The sequence below is a fragment of the Tachypleus tridentatus genome, chromosome 12 (genome assembly GCF_004210375.1).
Source record: "Tachypleus tridentatus isolate NWPU-2018 chromosome 12, ASM421037v1, whole genome shotgun sequence".
In the NCBI taxonomy this organism is placed as follows: Eukaryota; Metazoa; Arthropoda; class Merostomata; order Xiphosura; family Limulidae; genus Tachypleus; species Tachypleus tridentatus.
The window spans coordinates 103506597-103526678 of record NC_134836.1 but is presented as its reverse complement, the minus strand read 5'-3'; the positions used below and the strand labels follow the sequence as shown (position 1 = coordinate 103526678).

Genomic DNA, 20082 nt, shown 5'->3' with positions numbered 1-20082 from the left:
CTTTTATATTTCTCTCTCTAATTCGTTAAATAGACAGTTACAAGAAAACTTGCGGATCACAGTATTATAACTTTTCGACATCACGTTAAACCGTATAAAGTGTTACGTGTAAAAGCAACAATAACTTTGAATCGTTTTCAAAACTGCAGAAGAAACAGTACCAGTTTAGGAAAGTTAGAGAATACTTTCTCTGTCACGGTCCTTCGAACTATTCGTTCGACTTGTAATATGTGGGTCGTGGGGGCGTTGTAATGTCACCGTCAGTCCCACTATTCGTTGGTAAAAGAGTAGTTCAAGAGTTAGCGGTGGGTGGTGATGACTAGCTGCCTTCCCTCTAGTCTTAAACTGTTAAATTAGGGACGGCTAGCGCAGATAACCCTCGTGTAGCTTTGCACGAAATTCAAAAAACAAAAACAAACAATCGAACTATTCGACGCTTTGTGTACATTTTTATATCCATAATATGTAATATGCAGCAAGTAACTAATCACGTGAAATTTGTTAACAAAATAAGCAAGAATTTTAGCAAAATTCTCAGGTGGTTTCTGTGTACCACTGTTTGACAGTGTGTGTGTATTCCGTGAGATGAGATATTCTATTCGTGTAAATAGGGAAACAAGTTGGAGGTTTACAAACAAAATTGTAAAATGACAACAAAACAAACAAAACGATTGTAAACCAAAGTAACCGTTTTGAAGAATCATGTTCCTGATTTTGAATTATCATCTCATTAGTGGGAGAAAGTGTTTTTAACGTAACATAACTTTTAGTTCTTGAATGTTAAAATATGTTTTGTGTGAAGTAGACGTTAATAACTTGTGTTTTCAATAAAGGATTTTTTTTTATCAAACTGTAATTATCGTTCATTACTTCACCACAAGCTGTGAGATTATCGAAACGCATTCGTAATCCGGTTGTTTGGGATGGTGTTTGTAGAGAGGAAAGATGGCTCTTGTTTCTTAGCTGAAGATGTGACACAGGTCTGTTTTTCATCCGATGGAAACTCCTACCTGCGTGCATCCTTTTCTGGCTTTAAGCATTGGTTTGGAACACGAGTCTAATGTGGTGCGAACACAGTCGAGAATATTTATTTTTAACATAAAATACCCGTTGTACACTGCTGGGTTTTGAGGTCCAGTCATGATTCAAAGAAGCCTCAGCGTACCAGTCAAGCGTCTCCATTGTCTTAATTATTACTATGACAACCGCCAATTCTTTAATTTAATTGATTTTTCTGTTGTCATTTCCTGAACTTAATTCAGATCTTTACTTTTTAAAGCAAAATAGTTTCAGTATAGTTTCTCAGTTTCGTTTTCTTTCGTGTTTCTATTAAATTATTTTTATTCTCCGAATTCTCCAATATTCTCGTATTCATGTTTTTCTTCCCGTTGTTTGTTGTTTAATCAAATGTTTTTGAATCTCAGGTTTGTGTATTCTTTGTTGTTGTTTTTTAAAAAAAGAGTTTGACAAAAAATATCCACATACTGTTCATTTAGTAAGTTAGAATCAGAAAAATGTGATATTTTTGTATAGACTTTAAGAAAGCAGAATTATGGTGTTTAAGAGCTATAGTGATAAAAAAAAATGAGTAAAAGTCACATCTTAAAACCTAATACCCAGTTGCCACATCCTCAGAATCCCTTTAGTATGCGTGCAAATTTTGAAATCTCTTGGCACTATGGCGGTTATAGACATACGCTATTTTATTATATACATGTATACATAGTCTCGACGTATTTATAAATTTGCCACAGGAGATTTTTGTTTTTCTGAATACATTGGAATACTTTGGAAAGTGGGATTCGTTGTGCTTTATAATACGGTTAAAGAAAGTACCTGCAAGTCAGACTTGTCTTGTTTTAATCAAAAAGACTTCTGTGCCTTATTTGAATAAATGGTTTCTATGTTTACATAATTATTGCAGTTACTAAGAGCTGAGCGTTTAATAAAGGTTTTTCGGTTGTTTGTTTTTATATGAAATTTCTGCCCAATTGTTTGCTATTAAAATTGGTTTTGTATATACACATCTTCCTATTTCATAGGAATGTAGTTTTATTCGGGTATTTTTATGATGATGCTCTCTCTAAAGAAATACTCGGAAGATGAAGCTGGTATGCTGTGAATAGTTTTAAATCGCTATACTACATAGATAAATATTTGAAAACGAAATAGAATGAAATAATAACAACATAATTCATCTACTGAATAATTGTTTTGGCTATAAAAAATAATATTTTATCTTTCTAGTATCTGTATAATAGTATATGTAGTACAAGGTAATGAGCCAAATATTTATATGATTTGCTTGAAAGCAAACTTGGAGTTAAACGTCGGAAAGATGGACTTAAAGAAACAAAAGGGTTTGTAGAAGTTCTTGTTTTGTCAAAATAAGGGTCTTCAAGATCTGAATTGTGTGTTACATGCAAAAAGTAACTGCTTCGTAGTTTTAAGATCATAACTATAGTTAATATTTGTCCTGAAAAAAACATTTGTAACGTAGTTAATTTTTCTTGTTTATGAATGTAACCCAAGTTTCAAGTTTTGCCACGTGTAATGTACGTGCATTGATGAAGTGACCCTCGACTTTCGAATTTGCGAAAAATAAAAAGATTACAATATCTTGTGATGTGACGATGTTGCAAAAGGTTTTGGGGGAAAATATGTTATTTACCAGATATAATAGTTTTATATTGTTCTTTCTTTCTTTTTATTAACGTATTTGTTGTTCTTGATTGTTTACACGAAGGTTGGCTGTTGAGATAGGTAATTACTTCAGGAGTCATACGTATAAATCACTGATACATATGTTTCTCGCTTGTATTGTTAATTATATATGGCAACAACTGAAACCGTGCACGGATTTCTTAAGATAATATATCTTATCACATTCTTATGGTGGTTGAAATAACAAGGTATTTCTGAAATTGTTTTGCCGTTAGTAATTAATTTATTTCTACAAGTTTGATTCGAAGAATTTAATTAGTTTTAAGATAGTTTATATAATGTTAGATACAGGGGCGTGTAAAATGTTTCCAGGTGTGTTATAAAATTTTTGCTTGTATTCTTCAAAATCACAGTTAGTAAATGTTTTACGACACGTTTCACTGTTTGTATTTGAATAGGTGTATATATCTGAGTGTGTGAGAAAAGTTGTAGCTTCTCCTTTCACCTAAACACCTAGTGGTTCAATGGTTAATTTAAAGGATCATAACGTTAAAAACTGGGTTTTAAATGCCCGTGGCATGTTCAACACAATTTGTTATGTAGCTGTGTGTTTGACAACACACGTAAACTTTTTTTTTGTACGTAAATAAGTATAGAACTGTGAAGAAAATGCCCGTATGTTACAACTTATTGTTTTAAAACCAGATGCTACTATAGTGCACCAGGTTTTAGGTAATCTATTTGTTTAGTATCCAACATGTATGGCTCTAGAGCATAAAATAGGTATAGACAATTGAGCCTTCTAATCTTTATAAATAAACTGTTTCTAGCCTGTTATATTCTTTTCACTTTTTGTGTACTTGAAACACTAATTTAACTAAGTCTGTCTCAAACTCCATATTCGCCAGTCTCCCTGGCAATCGACTTATCTCAATAAAATAACTGAACACGCCATTTAACTCTTTCTGTATATATCTGTCTCAAACTGGTGGTCGTTGGTTGCCAATAAATCGTGTTGGGTTCTCTAAGTTTCTATAAAGGGTGCTTTTCTTAAAATGAAGTGGTTCTTTTTAAAATCTTGATGCATTACGAGGAAAATAAGAAATGTTGTGCAGAAAAGGTATATTCCAAATGTATCTGCCACGGTTGAAGAAGATTATATGTAATGTGGACTTTGACATTTTGAACAGTTACTCGTATGAAAAAAAAAGAGACCTCACGTGTTTACAACTAGTTCCTTACAGGTATGTGTGTCAACGGTGAGAAAATCCTTATCCTACCATTAGATATTCGCGTACATCATTCGTATTGCTATATAGCTATTATCAATGAACCACAACTGCTAGCAATAATATCCACACTCCAGGCAGGTATAACTGCTAGTTCCAACTGAAGGCTACATGACCTTTAGCCTTTTCTAGAATTATCTGACAGCACCGCAACAATCCACTCATACATGACATTCAATAATGCTCACCATCCATGAGTTTTTTTTTATTGAAGTCTTAGTTTAAAAATGAACTTATCATCCCAGTATTACATCGCAGAGTAGATTTTATTGAAGTATTTCCTTTGTAGACGAAGTTATCACTAAAATAGTCCTGTTTTTTGTTGCAACACTCATGAGATTTTCACCAAAGAAAAATAATTTGTATGTTTTTTTGTTGTTTTCTATTTGAAACTTTTTTTATAATTTTTATTGGTTAAATCTGAAAATTCTTTTTGTTTGTACTTTTTACTGGTGAAATCTGAAACATTTTTGTGTACATTTCAATTGCTTTATTTATTGGTGATGATCGGTGCGGTAATTTCCAAGATCTGAGTGTTGGGCGTATACATTGCAAGCTTCATTATAAGATTTGGCCAGGCACAGCCAGATGGTTAGGGCGCTGGACTCAAAATCTAAGTGTTGAGGGTTCGAATTCAAATCCCACTATTTGCTGGTAAAAGAGTAGCCCAAGAGTTGGCGGCGGGTGGTAATGACTAGCTGCTTTCCCACTAGTCTTACACTGCTAAATTAGGGACAGGTAGCATTGATAACTTTCGTGTAGCTTTGCGCGAAATTCAAAGCAAACCAATAATAATATTACGTATGTGATTTGAACCAATTTTCTTAATAAACATAACTGATACAAATACAAGTTCCAACACAGATTATGCAAGCACGTTACTAACAAATGAAATATCCCTTCAAGAACTACTCGAAGCAATAAAAAACACAAAAACAAAGCACCAGGTGAAGATGAAGTACAAGCTATCCTTTTAAAAAAGGGCACTCCGAAATTGTTTGACCACCTAAATTCACTTTTTAACCTATCTCTATCCTCAGGATACATCCCAGTTTCTTGGAAGCTTGCTAATATATTAATGTTCCGTAAGGAAGGAAAGCCAGCAAATAAACCTAATAGCTACCGACCAATCAGCCTGACCAGCTGTGTAGGCAAGATTCTTGAAAGAATAATCAGTTATAGACTCTCCACATTCTTGGAGATAACATCAAAATTACCAAAAGAACAAAATGGATTCAGGAAATTTAGACAAACGACAGACCACCTAATCAGATTAACCGAAACCATCATAGATAGCTTCAATAAAAAAGAATGTACAGTCGCTTGCTTCCTTGCTTTCGAGAAAACATTCGACACTGTATGGCACGATGGTCTAAGGTTCCGAATGAATGAAATAGAACTACCGTGAGGAATTATTCGCTGGTTATCTAACTTTTTGTAAAACAGAAAATGTAGAGTAAATGTTGAAGGAACATTTTGTGAATACTTTACTCCACAAGCTGGTGTCCCTCGGAGGGGTGGTTAGCCCTATACTCTTCATCATGTATGTAAACAATATGCCATTGAAGGATCCGAATCATGGATGTTCTTCACAGTTCGCAGATGATGTGGCAGTCTGGAAAAGTGCCGCAACACCCACGACAGCAGCCACTAACATACAACCGCAACTAAATAGAATAAGTTAACACTGTCAAAAATATAGAGTAAAAATAAACACACGAAAAACACAACTCGTAGTCTTTACGAAACTGACAAAACACAAAAAACAACAGCCAGAATTATATATGAATGGCACACTACATCAGACTGTCCCATCGGCAAAATTTTTAGGTCTGACCTATGATTCAAAACTAACTTGGATCAATCATGTTAACGAAATTAAAAATAGTCTGGCGAAGAACTAACTATGCTAGGAGTCTAACTGGTAAAAACAGTGGAGCATCTACATATAACATACTAAAAATATATAAAACATATATTAGACCAGTAATAGACTATGCAGCTCCAGCATGGATAACTGTAAGCAGTAAAATAATTAAAACCAAACTACAAACAATCCAAAACACACTCCTCACAACTGCATACATAGTTCCAAGAACTGCATCATCTCAATTCATACACAAATATTCGAACATACCAACCATACCAGATAGACCCCAACATAGTACAATAATGTACTTTAATAAGAATTGGATGAAAAACGAATTACTATTTGAACCAGATGGGTACCTCATACATGGTGAAGCTGGTCCTAAATATCTCTCCCCAGTCAATATATATTTTAAATATAACAATACATAAAAATGTATAAAAAATAATAAAATAATATACATATATATATATATATATGTATGTATTAAACAATTAAAAAAATGCCACCAACAAACTTGACATTCTGCTGATAGAATAAAATAATCACTATATACGAGCCACGATACATGAACATTGCCCTGAAAAGGATCAAAATAATATTCAGTTCTACAGTTACAAATACCAATCCGGTAAGAACATAAGTACGGGGAGGAGGAAGAGGTCATAGAGAACCTGACCCTCCAGGGTGTGAACTTTTCTTACCCAAACACCGACAGAGACAGAGACGTATGTGTTTTACGTCCTGTAATGTTTTCTTTATGGTTGTTCTGCGTAGTTATTTGTTTTTCATTTATTATTCTGCAGTTATTTCAACAACTGTTTAGATGTGTACAGTGAAGAATTATTATTAAAATACTCTATGAAAACGATTGCACATACAACAATGAAGTATAAAACGTTAATATCGTTGTTTTGAAAGGTAATTTTTGGTAATGCTTAATAAACGACAAAAGCTATAATAACTGTGTACCAACCGTATACAAATTATTTTTCATTTCAGACTATTGTTATCATATGCACTGTTCATAAGTTTTTAAAGGATTAATGGTTTTGTTTGATTACTACCAATTCAAGTTTCCCATTACGTTTTCTTTCGTCTCGTATTCTTAAGAACCACTTAATTTTGTGATGCAATGAGACACTACAGTGGATCTTGAAGCAGAAGAAAAAGTGGCTTTCATCATTTTGTATGGGCCTGTGTGATGGTTAAGGCGCTCGACTCGTAATCCGAGGATCACGGGTTCGAATCCTCGTCACACTAAACATGCTCGCCCTTTCAGCCGTGGATGCGTTATGATGTGACGGTAAATCCCACTATCTGTTGGTAAAAGAGTAGCCCAAGAGTTGGCGGTGGGTGGTGATGATTAGTTGACTTCCCACTAGTCTTACACTGCTACATTCGGGACAGGTAGCGCTGATAGCCCTCGTGTAGCTTTGCGCGACATTCAAAACAAACCAAACTAAACCATTTTGTATGATATAAAATCGTGACGTGTGTACACGTTCAAGGCGATCAGTTAAGTATTGAGAGACGTGTGCAGCAGTACTCTAATAAAAATGATTAAAATAAATAAAAGTTTTCCCTGTTTTGATCTCGAAGAAAGAATGAGGTGTATAGTCATTATTTTATAGACCTGAAAAACCAATAATGGTTCCAAACAGAAGATGTGTCGTAATATTGTTTTGTTTTAAGAAAGTTTAAAAACGGTTGTCTAGACAGTTAATCCTTCAATCCTACAGATTTTATCTGTGTAATAATAATATCGTAAGTTTGATCATTCTGTATAAGTCAGTCTTAAGCACATTTTACGAAGACATTGATTTTTTTTTTCAACGTAGTGGGCCAAGTCGTCAAAAAATATTAATTTTCAATATTGTTTTTGTCATATAGAGAAATGTTTTATTATAACTGGCGGAAAATTTCTTCCGAAGACTGGAAAAACAAGAACATTTTAAGTTGTCCCTTCTTTTTAATTATTGAACTTGAATATTTAATTTTTTTTCTAGGTGGAGCACAAGCTATTTATTATCTTACTAGTTTCTGATGTTGTTAACTTTCTTTTGAACTTTGCACAAGGGCTATGTGTAGGGCTAACTCTCGACTTTTGTGTACTGTGCTACAATGTACAACTGACGTTAGAAAGTTTGAAAATATAATGAGTTAGGAGCATTTGTTCTTCATGGATTTTCTGCATCGATCTTCAGTTGTTTTATTAACTGTTTCCATTACAACAGGATTTGCTGTTGAAAGAATAATTAGTAATACACTCACTGTATGTGGCTTCAGTCTATGAAATATTTAATAAGAGGTGGCATGTGGCATTGTTGATGGCACTTCAAACATATGCCAGTCAATCATAACTGAAAGGAATAATGATTTCTTTCTTACTAGTTAAAGAAATCTGTAACATGAATGTTAATCACATAAAACAACCCTGATAAAAGATCTTATAACAAGAGCGTTAATCAAATAAAACTACTCGTGTGTGGTAAAGGGCTGTATAATAAGAATGTAATATAATAGAACGAAAAACATCTTGAACGGGGTCTATAAAAACGTTTTATGAAACGTGTTGAATTCCATAGATGGTTCTGTAACGAAGAAATCTCAGGAAAACACCTTAACCTCAATAACAGGTTCTTAAACAAGAAAACTTGTAAAATAAAGATCCTCAACCAGGTAATGGTTTTTAAAACCGAGTACCCTAATTATGGTGGTAGCTTCATAACTAGATGGTTTAACTGTTTCATTTTTTATTAACGTTAACCACCTAAAGTTTTGAAATGATTAAGTACGATTAAAACAAAACAGTATTCCAGATCATTTTTTAAAACCTGAAATTATGAAAGATAAATCAACGAACCGAAACATTTTTTCTCTGTAGTACAAAACAGCTTTTGTGTGTGTTTCATTGTTTGTTTGTAACGAAAGCTTTCCAACTTCCCATCTCTGATCACAATCAAACTTTAGAGGGTATATTTCAGAGTGATTCTAAAACCCTTGCAATGGAATCTGACATTGACGGGCCGGCTGTAAAGGCACACTTTTGCGCTAACTGGAGTGTGTTGGTGAACTGCAGTCGTGGAACAGCTGTAAGGACACGCTGCTGTGCTACTGGAGTGTGTTGGTGAACTGCAGTCGTGGAACAGCTGTAAGGACACGCTGCTGTGCTACTGGAGTGTGTTGGTGAACTGCAGTCGTGGAACAGCTGTAAGGACACGCTGCTGTGCTACTGGAGTGTGTTGGTGAACTGCAGTCGTGGAACAGCTGTAAGGACACGCTGCTGTGCTACTGGAGTGTGTTGGTGAACTGCAGTCGTGGAACAGCTGTAAGGATACGCTGCTGTGCTACTGGAGTGTGTTGGTGAACTGCAGTCATGGAACAGCTGTAAGGATACGCTGCTGTGCTACTGGAGTGTGTTGGTGAACTGCAGTCGTGGAACAGCTGTAAGGACACGCTGCTGCGACAGTGCTTGCTATTATGATTTGATTTCTACCTCAGTTTTCTTTATAACCATTGAGAATTGCTTAGATCGGGAACGTGTAAGGTAGTTAATATATTTGTTAGTAATGACATGCTAAAAAAACAGGTATACAATCAAGATAGTCTCAGCGAGTCGATATGATCTTAACTAATTGGTTTATATTTAATACTAGTCGCTCAGTCGTAGTGGAAGGTTCCACAGTAACACAGCGGTATGTCTGCAGACTTACAACGCTATCAAACGGGTTTCGATACCCGTGGTGGGCAGAGCATAGATAGTCCATTGTTTAGCTTTGTGCTTAACTACAATGAAACGCAGTGGAAGTTAATGACATATAGGTGTAACATTTCTTTGATAGGAATTTTTTCTTGTCCGAAAAATGAAGGTTTTAAAATAAAGCAACCCTCGTGATTAATGTTCTTTTTGTCTGAATACTGAACAACTTGAGAAATGATAATTACGGCATTTATTTGTTTAAATTTCGCGATAACTGCGCTTGTTATAATAGAAGAGTTATTAATATTTCAACTTCATTGATTTTTCGAACTGTATGTAACATTTTGATTAAGTTTTAGCGTGCCATATCGGAACAACCTTCTAAAGCTTTATTACCAGTTTATATAGAGTACGACTGTGTGCTCACAAAACTTTTGAAGTTACTATTTATTTTTTATTATTTTTTATAGTGTGTATTGTGTATTTTATTGTTAGGGTTGGTTGTCATGGTAAAACACCTGCTCGGTCATTCCAACTTCACCTGTTCAGGATATGACTGGTTCCTTGATCGGAATTAATGTTTTTTTGTTTGTTTTAATCCACACTGTATAGCTTACGTCTCACGCTATCAATCCATTGTTATAGATACTTCACTGAAAGTTCGTTTTGATCATTTCGAATCAAACTTATGAAATATTTGTTAAAGTTTTAAAATCAGTGCTGAACTTTTCAGTTCGTGTCTTTAATTTGTAGTAAACACATTAATACGTAATTAGCATGTTAATTAGTTGCACTTATCGCTTACTTCTTAAAACTATAAACCTCTATTATCTTAGTGTTCGTGCTTATACAACGTGTGCAAGATAAAAGGATATAATCTTTGGAATTTAACATACGATACAGTTTAACTGTTCTTAGATATGGATAGAAATGCTTATTTAAGCTAATTAGATTCAGCAAATATGACGAGTGTGATTTAACTGTCAGCTATTTTGAAATAGAAGAATACGTCTGATTGTTGGCGTGATTTGATAGACATTTGTAAGTTGTTGGAGCAAAGTTGGAAGACGTTAAGGATACAGCGTTGCGTTTGTGCGGAATAGAATACAGAAAGTCACAGCAACTTTGTTAAGCTTAGCAAGATACATGCAGTATATATATAATTTTTGTTCTAGAAATGTATATTAGTAGTTGTATGATACACTTTGTGTGTGTTTTCCACAAAGAAGCCTCTACTTAAATGAATTACCTAATGGAAAGTATCGGTGGTTTAAACATATGGAAGGCAAAGTTGGGTTTGAGTCGGAAACTAATGTACGCGTCAACTACTTTGTTCTACAACGCGTCGTATATCTTTGTGTGTTTCACTGACAAACCGAGTCATTTCTGAAACTCGTGTATGTGTCACGTAATCCGTTAGACAACGTGTCGTGTGTGTACATTTCTCTGGCAAACCTGGGTTATGTATTGGGTTGAGGAATAATTCGTGAGCGTTTTTTCAAGTTAAAAAAATATATTCATAAATGAAACGCTTTCGCAAAATATTTCATGTCAGTTGGTAGATAATGTTTTGCTCTAATAGATGGTGTGTTTGATTTTCATATGTCTTTAATTTTTGCTTTCATTTTCAGCTCATTAAATGGAATGTCAAGTGGACAAAATCGAGCATTTTCGACACCATCTGCTTTTCGCATTTAATTTCTTTCAATTTCGTTTACAACAATGCATACTATATACCTAGGTATTACATGAAATAAAGTATCATAATAAATGTTTTGGGTGTAATGTGTTCATGCATTGAAGTATTGTATAGTCTTGCATGTAATGCTTGAATGAAATTATTTAAAAACGCTCACGAATTATTCCTCAACCTAATATATCAGATATAAATATATTGCTTTCAAAAATATTACCCAGACTTAAAGTATTTTAAAGGGCATCATTATAACATTGATACATTGGCCTGCCGTGTTTGTGTACAAGACACACACGCAACTGGTTAACTAGGGTATTGACACCAGTATACCAAATTGTGGATCTGAACTGGTCTGTTGAAAGTACTTTGTGCATAGACGTTAAAATGTTGATATATTTAGTTTCATTAAAGTAAGACCGCGTGATGCTTCCTTTTTAGATTTTTGTGTGCAAGTCAATTTACTCTGAGGAATATTTTATACATGTTAGTTGAAAAGCCTGATTCGTTTCTTGTAAATTATTCATTTTTCTACGAATTAGGATCAGTAATCATTAGAACTAACACATGGAAAGTTAAGTCTTAATCTGTAAAACTAGCGCTAAAATAATAAAGGACTCGCATTTTTATAGACAACTTTGAAAAAATGGAGATTCCAAACTGTAGAGGGAGTTGAACTGTACACGTAGTTGAATAGAATTTACTTGAAACTTTATACCTGGCTATAGGAATATTTTTGTGCTTCTTTGCATGTTAGTTAATTATTTATACTTATTAACAGTTTTTTTAAATCGTTTTCGTTGTAAACTCTACCCTAACGAGTTAAATTATCACATTTTTATCCGACTTGCTAAATTTGCGAGTGTGGTTGGTTTGTTCAATAGAAGATACCCGTCAAAGCGTTAGGGCGGAACACGGAACTTCAAAACTTCAGTTAGGGATGGAAGTTAAACTGCGTTACTTTGTATAGACGTAAGATATGCAGGCTGTTTTCATTTCAACTTGCTAATAATAGCAACTAGCGAATTGCCGTTGAAAAGTTCAATATAGTAACGACCAATTCACGCCCGACAGAGTAGCGAGACGTAACACAAGGAAACGTACAGTCACCACTGAATTCAATTCAATGAGCCGAAGCTAAATGTATATGTATGTATGGCAGAGAAAGGCATATCATGTGAAGGAGAAAGAGACAACCCAAAACTAGCAGTGATATGAGAATTTTCACTTGAAGCCCGGGGCCACTGCTTAATTTGGCGTGAATGATAACAGACAGATCGTCGCCATATCGACATTATTTGAAATTGGTACTCCAGCTGATTTTCAAGTGTTAATATACGCCTGAGGAGATATAGCAGTGAACTTTTCCATGCCACGTGCGAACACAAATATATAAATAAATGAATTAAACTTGTTTTTAATCAGTTTATTTGCATACACAAATGTCTTCATTTTCATACCTTTATATAAAATTTATAACTTGATACACTGATACAGTCTTACGAAGAAGCTGCGTTATCCGGTATAAGAGAAATCTTCGAACCATGAGTCTAACTATTAACTCTGATGTTTTTTGTTTTTTTTTCCATTTTAATTTAAGTTGGTTTTGCTTTCACGCCGAGTCATTTGATATATCTACCGGTAAAAATAATAGTTGTTAGAACTCGGTCGTTTTCTTCCATAAGCGCACAATGTGGACTAGTAGATTAAGCTAATAATCGAATAATATTTGTGATCTGCACTTAGTTACGAGCGAATCACAAAAACCAGTTTATTTTTCGCAAGAGAAGCTTTCGATATGCACCAGCTGATATTTCTTTTGTTCATTGTTAAGAGATATAAAACGCGTTATAAACAATAATAAGAGCTGTCACTGGTTTAACCACGTGCTGTACCCGGGTGGGGCAGAAACTTTGAGGGGGGGCAACAAATTAAACTGAAATCGAACCAATTTTTTGATAAAATGGTCATTAAAACAAATCAGATGTAATAGTGATTATATAAGTTCTGTTATTTCTTACTAAATGATACAAAACGAACTCATTATGAATGTATATATATATAAAATCTGAAAAATATGTGATTAACATGTATTAATATTCATAAGGCTGGGTCCTAGTTGTATTATGTAGTTTATTATATAATTGCTAGTTCTAAGAGTTTATTGGGTTCATACATGAATGAGGATTGTAGTTTTGAAAGCTGAATGTTTTATATTTCTCTTTTTGAAACATGTCTAATCACTAGAACGACTTTCGTTATTTAATCTGTTACCACATTCAATGTTCAATAAAACATCATTCTTACATGCCTATCGATCTGTAGCTCCCTTCCTTCTTCAGACAGAACTAAGGAACGTAGTTTCTTGTGGTCAGCTCTCTCTCTCTTTTACCTCGTGATAGCCGAAAGTGATTGATGAGTTACACGAGAGATTCGGTCTAATCATTGGGTTAGTTTCATAAAACCTAACGTACTTGAAGCTCCGTATAAAGGCACAAGCACCTTCAGTTCTTTAACACACGAACACGCCGAAGGGAATGAAATGGAGTGTTTGTGAAACTGGATGAGTTACGTTGTTTTGAGATAACCATTATAGTTTGACCTAATATAGTAGACGTAAAAACCAAGACAAAAAACACGTGACACAGCATAGACGTGAGGAATACCAAGTTTTATAATTTCGTAACATAACGGAAGTACAAAAAAATGAAACGACAGTGTTTTTGAATTGCCGATGTAGTGGAAACTCAAATAATGTGACAGTCGTTATTATGTTGATAGCACAATTGGCAGTAACAACCAGAGTAACAATGATCACTATACTCCGAATAGCTCAGTGGTAAAATTGAGAGTTTGTGACGGTTACATTCGGGGTTCGATTCCTTTAACCTACATATAGTTCTTTTCTTAGATGTGTAATTATATTTAAAAAAGTCTAATTACGTTGGTGACAGCATATAAATCATTTATGTTCATTCGAGTATAAAGATGTTGCTTGTTGCGCTATCTGGTGGAATAAATATAAACAAGTTAACCTGCCACATTAGGGATTAAGTTATATGCACATGATTTTTTTAATCTGACGCGACTTTTTTTTTGTCGTATTAATCCTTACTACCCTGTAATCTTATGTAAAAACTATTTTGCTAGTTCTTAAAGCGTAATTAATGAAACGCGAGCTGAGGTGAGACTGCATGCATAAACGATAAGACTTGTATGTTTGGTCTCAAGATAAAGTCCGTTGTATGTTTAACTTTTGTGTACAAGTTTTTGTAGGTCTGTACGAGGAGAAACTCTGATTTTCTCGGAATTTGTCTGCTACGTTTACGTAGACTGAGACCTCGAAGATGTCGATAAACATTCATTCTCTAACATTTGGTCCGGCTTGGCCAGGTGGTAAGTGCGCTCGGCTCGTAATGTAAAGGTCGCAGGTTCAAATCCCCGTCACACCAAATATGCTCGCCCTTTCAGCCGTAGGGGCGTTATAATGTTACGATCAATCTCATTATTTGTTGGTAAAATAGTAGCTCAAGAGTTGGCGGTAGGTGGTGATGACTAGCTGTGTTCCCTCTAGTCTTATACTGCTATATTAGAGACGGCTAGCGCAGATAACCCTCTTGTAGCTATGCGCGAAATAAAAACAAACAAACAAACCCTAACTCTTCCTATGCAAAAACAGTGTCGTTAATGATAATACGTACACCTATAACCTCAAATTTTAACGTTCGATATTTAAAATCCTTCTCAGATCCAGAACGATCAACGATTCGGATAATTTTTTTTCTACTATAATGGGGAGTCTGTGTTAATGCGCCCATGAAATTTTGGTTCAAATCAGATCACAGCGTAGAGTTATTAACCCCAAACCGCTGAAATGCTATTATAAAGAAAGTGCTTCAAAGTGATACAGAATCCGGAATTGGATCCGGAATAAATTTGGGGAGGAATGGTTCTATACTGACTCTTCATCGTATGTAAAATTTTCATGTACATTATCGAGGAATGGTCTTATACTGACTTTTCATCGTATGTAAAATTTTCATGTACATTGTCCAACTAATTTCAGAGATTCGCGCACGGGAAACCCAGACAAATACACACACGCACTTGATTGCAGTACGCCTTTCCCCCAAGGGACGAGAAAAACAACCTGCTAAAAACATGTACACAAAACTACACTAGGTTTTATGAAAAAAACAAAAGCGTACTAAACTACACCAAGTTTTTGAATCACCAAGCACGTCAAACCCAAACTTATTTAACTTCTTATTTCAAAAATATTTTAATGCAATGCTTCCCTCTATCCAGAGGTCTCTGTCTTTATTTATCACGCGCATTTCTACAAAAATGAAATTCAGAACAATAACTAGAAAAGTTTTGCTTTCTTTTTTAACCAGCTAGAGGTTCAGAGTAGATAGGTAAAGGGGTTAAAAAATTGACCTCAAAGAAAGAATCTGCAGGAAATAGATAAGGTGAGTTGACAGAATATAGATTGTCAAGTCGAACTGACGTCAACAGAAATCCAATAATTCTCTCTCAGGCTTTTTACGTTATCGTATCCTTTCTAAGTAAGTGACGTACGTGTCTGACTTTCTAAAATTCTGATTAATAAAATAAATCTCAGTGCAATTGTACGCTGTAAAAATTGTATCATAAAATTCATGGTAACTTGTACTCATTATAGCGTAGAACGTAGTGATTTACCAACACTTTTACCACAGTTTTTCTTCCATCTCTTGCTTGTTTTTACAGTATTATATTGATCTGTTTCATTCTAAAAGTTGCGAATGACTGTCTATTACTTCTGTGCTAGAAGGTATTTCAACGATTATTTTCTGTTCGTTACCCATAAAATTTACAGTTGGTTCATCAAAATATTCAAACATAACCATATAAGTAAGTACTTTAAATATTCAAACGTAACTATTTAACTGGATACTTTATTTTTTTTTTGAAAATGTGACATCTAGAATAAACACACACCATCACTAACGTAAAGAAAAACATCGAGTGTAGAGATAAGAGCGTTCTGTGTTCTCGTTTTTGTATTATATTTACTCCACCAGTAAGAAATGAACCTTTTAGATCGCACGTGAATATTAATAATAAACATTTGTTGCCACCTGAAGGTTAATGCGAGAGTTTTTGGAGGTAAAGCGCATCTGTAATCATGTGTTTAACATAGTTAACAACAAACACTATAAAAACAACTTTTCCGTTCTTATATGTATATCCTAGTCACTTCCAGCCTCACTTTGTCCTTCATGTCGAAAATATTACAAGCTTTGACTATATTTGTGTATGTCTATATATTAAAACATAATACACTTTAATTTTTTAAATAACGTTACATTACCGTTATTGTTAAAGTAGTGTATGATACACAAACATTAACTGAGTTTAATTGTGCAAAATACATCGATATTTTATATAAAGAACGTTTACGACCGATTGTGACCAAGTTTAAGTGACTTCTTAAAAGTACGTCTAAATAAAGTTAACAATAAATAAATGTAAAACTTTATTGATTTTATAAAAATTATTATTTAAACCAAATTGGGTTTCAGTTACGGTACTGAGAAGTTCATCTCTGTAATAAAGATATTTGAGTTGTATGGTGAAAAGTAATTTGTGCAACAAAGCGAGGGAATTCTCAACAGCCGCAATTAGATTTCAAATCGGTAAAGAGATGGAGCAATGAGCTAAAAAAATTTGTACTTGAGAAAAACAGCAACAGCAAAAAACAAACTCAGAGCTATTCTATGAGCCGCTATGCTGCGGCTAAAAAGTAGCTGTGATTTGTTTATGTATGCATATGTGTGTGCATGTTTGCGCGTGTAAATTTATAATTTTAACAAGTAAAAAGGTGATATACTTGTTTGTGTTATCAAACGGAAGTTAATAAATATTTTAAGTGTAATTATTTAAACAGTCCACGAAAGAGTAACAATAGGAAAATACCAATAATTTAATAGATATGTTCAATAGACAGTTGAAATTTCATTTTTGTTACATTAAGATTTTTTAATAATACAATTGCAACGATTGTTTTATTTACTCAGCATATGCCAATTTGTTTCTTGCGTTGTAAAAAATTTCAGAGCTAGGTTTCTTAATTGTATTACGATTGCATTATTCCTTTAGGCACCCATCCATTCATCTAAGATCTCGAATATTATCACCGACTTGAAGCATTTGAAAAACCTATAATAGTCTTACCTCTTTTGTCTTATCCTTGTATCAACGCTTACCCGTGTCATACGTGCCATTATGAATTTGTTCCCCCGAAGACGAAGTGTTGTCATTAAGATTCTGGTGCTCATAATAATCACGTGGTTTTTGGTGACAGTTCTACTAGCCTATAATGAGAAAGTGAATACGGGCAAAGATGTTGAAACGAGAAACATTCCAAACAATAACGTAATACGAGATAGTACCAACAAATTTAAAGAAGCCAACCACCAACATGATTCAATAGCTAATCAACCTTTACCCCCACAACCTCCAGGAGTTCGCCACAAGTATCATAAAGATAGTGTAGCAGTTGATGTCCCCGGAGACCAAGGACATGGGGTGCTTCCTCCACCTAGAGATCCCGAAGGTCCAGGAGAGATGGGGAAACCTGTTAAATTGAGTAACCTGACCCAGAATCAGCAAGCCATGGTGAAGCAAGGATGGGAAAAGAATGCTTTTAACCAATACATCAGCGACCTTCTATCTCTTCACAGAAGCCTTCCTGACGTCAGAGATAAGGAGTAAGTTTAATAATTTAACTAATTTTAGATGTTATAAGCAGCGATTAGTTATGCAAGTTGGTAAGATTAAGGTTCTAGCGTTTTAGATTTCTATTAGAAATATGAAATGTAGAATGTGACTTTTGTTTCACAGATATGTGTAGAAAGATGACATAGTTGATAAACTTGATTCTTGTGTTCTCGACGAATTGACATTTTAATGTGGAAACGTTTTTGTAATTGTTAATGTTTTTGTTCTTAAAAATATAAAAGAATGAGAGTCCGAACATAAATGTATGAATTGCGAAAAAAATAAAATCTAAAATTTTTTCTTTAATATCACTTTATACAGAAAGGTATTAAAAATAGCATTAATAATATTTCGTGGCAATTAATACTATAAAAGATGAACCTCTGCTAGCTTTCAAGGAAAGCCCTATTATAGCTTGTAAAAGATTATTAATTTTTGTGCCAATAAAAATATAACTTTAGCAATAGCATAATTAATTCATGTTTTTCAAAGCTAAAATACAAACCTTGCGTGTAAATAGGCCTGTATGCTGGTGTTATGCAATTATCTTATGGGGCTTTATGCTACGACAAAAATACTCACGGTTCGATACAGAGAATCGTGAAATTTTGTCTGTCAAAAATTTAGAATAAATTGTGATAATCTAATGGTTACGGATTCGAATCCCCGTCACACCAAACTTGCTCGCCCTTTCAGCCGTAGGGGCGTTATAAAGTGATGGTAAATCCCACTATTCCATCAATCCCATTAGTCTTATACTGCTAAATTAGGGGCAAACAAATCGTGGTATACGGGTATTTCCAATGGTGTAGTTGCACGTTGTTGCATGTACGACAGAACAAAAACAAATTTTAGAGGGCTGTGTAGAGTCGGCGCTGTCTGATAATAAAATCAAATCAAGATAATGACGTAAGTGTTATCGTAGGTGTGAAAAAAGGGGGGCGACCAAAAAAGGAATTAAGTGTTCCACTTGACAGATGAAATCAAAAATTGTTGGCCAAACTAATAAGTACACTTTAGCATTGATGTGAATTTTACAACAAATATGCATTCATTAATTAGCCAAACCGCGGTTTTTGTGACACTTTGGGAGTGATGGCAGATACATCCAACCAGATTTGTTAGGTTTCCTCTCTAAAACAGTGTTAACAGCTTCCTTTATAGTAACGCCGTGGAATTTAGATTAACAGTTTCATGTCATCATCTCCCGCTACAGTCGGTAAAGCTGTATCACGCATTATCATTATTTGCTCAAATTAAGCTGATATCACGTGACGCTAAATGCTCTTTAATTAGGGTAATTTTGTAATGTTTAATAAATTTGTACTGAAAAATTAACAATGAAAAATCAGTTATAATACTTCATCTGTATTATTATTTTGAAAACTTGAGCTAGAAACTGCTAATCTAGTTTACTTGGCCTGATCTATTTTTACGTATCTGCACGTCCTTTTTATCCATATAGATTTCTGTTGTTCCAAATTAGCTATTTTTAATCTGAATGACAAAAACTTAATGCTCTACTTTTACTGTCAAGTGAAGCTGTAGTAAAATATTAGATCAATAGCTCACGTGCCTTTGTGCACAGGTGTGTGCAATAATTTTAGTCAAATTTGAACTGTTTTTGTTGAATAACCATGTCCTTGATCTGTAGTGGTTTGCATCTGTTTTTCTTGAGTGGATGACATTTCGGTTGGCTGAGGTCTGAGCAAATGGGTCAATGTTTTTTCTGTTTTCAAAAAGGAAACAAAGGTAGTAGCTGTCCATTACAAATTTTACCCTGTATTTCTATGAAATTTCCAAAGATGTGGCTATATTTTAAAAGACCAATGATAGTAGTGTTACGATAGCGACTGAAATAGTTACTGATATGATAAAAAATTTCAAACTGTTTTCGAGGAATGTGTAAAATTAAATCAAATATATGATAGGCGATTTTTAATTTAAGAGCCATTTAGTTTTATTTACCGCGTATTACTTCGTTACTCCTAAGATTCCACGAAGATATAGTTCCAAATGCTTTTTTCTATTTTTTTATGAAATAGGTAAGAAATCTCAATTTAGATATACTTGGTATTTAAACTTTTTTAAAAAATCG

At 34.2% G+C, this 20082-nt stretch overlaps 1 protein-coding gene across 6 annotated transcripts in view; it reads left to right on the top strand.

Moving 5' to 3' along the window:
- The window catches only part of LOC143234198 (putative polypeptide N-acetylgalactosaminyltransferase 9), a 195751-nt gene that overhangs the window by 101340 nt on the left and 74329 nt on the right, over nt 1-20082 (top strand). For 5 of the 6 annotated variants that reach the window (XM_076471364.1, XM_076471365.1, XM_076471367.1 and 2 more), the window contains one exon: nt 17364-17974. In XM_076471364.1, coding sequence (XP_076327479.1) covers nt 17490-17974 — 485 coding nt within the window. In that variant the 5' untranslated portion in view covers nt 17364-17489. Of the gene's footprint in view, nt 1-15990; nt 16116-17363; nt 17975-20082 lie in introns of those variants that run through there. The other variant, XM_076471369.1, reaches the window with a different exon arrangement.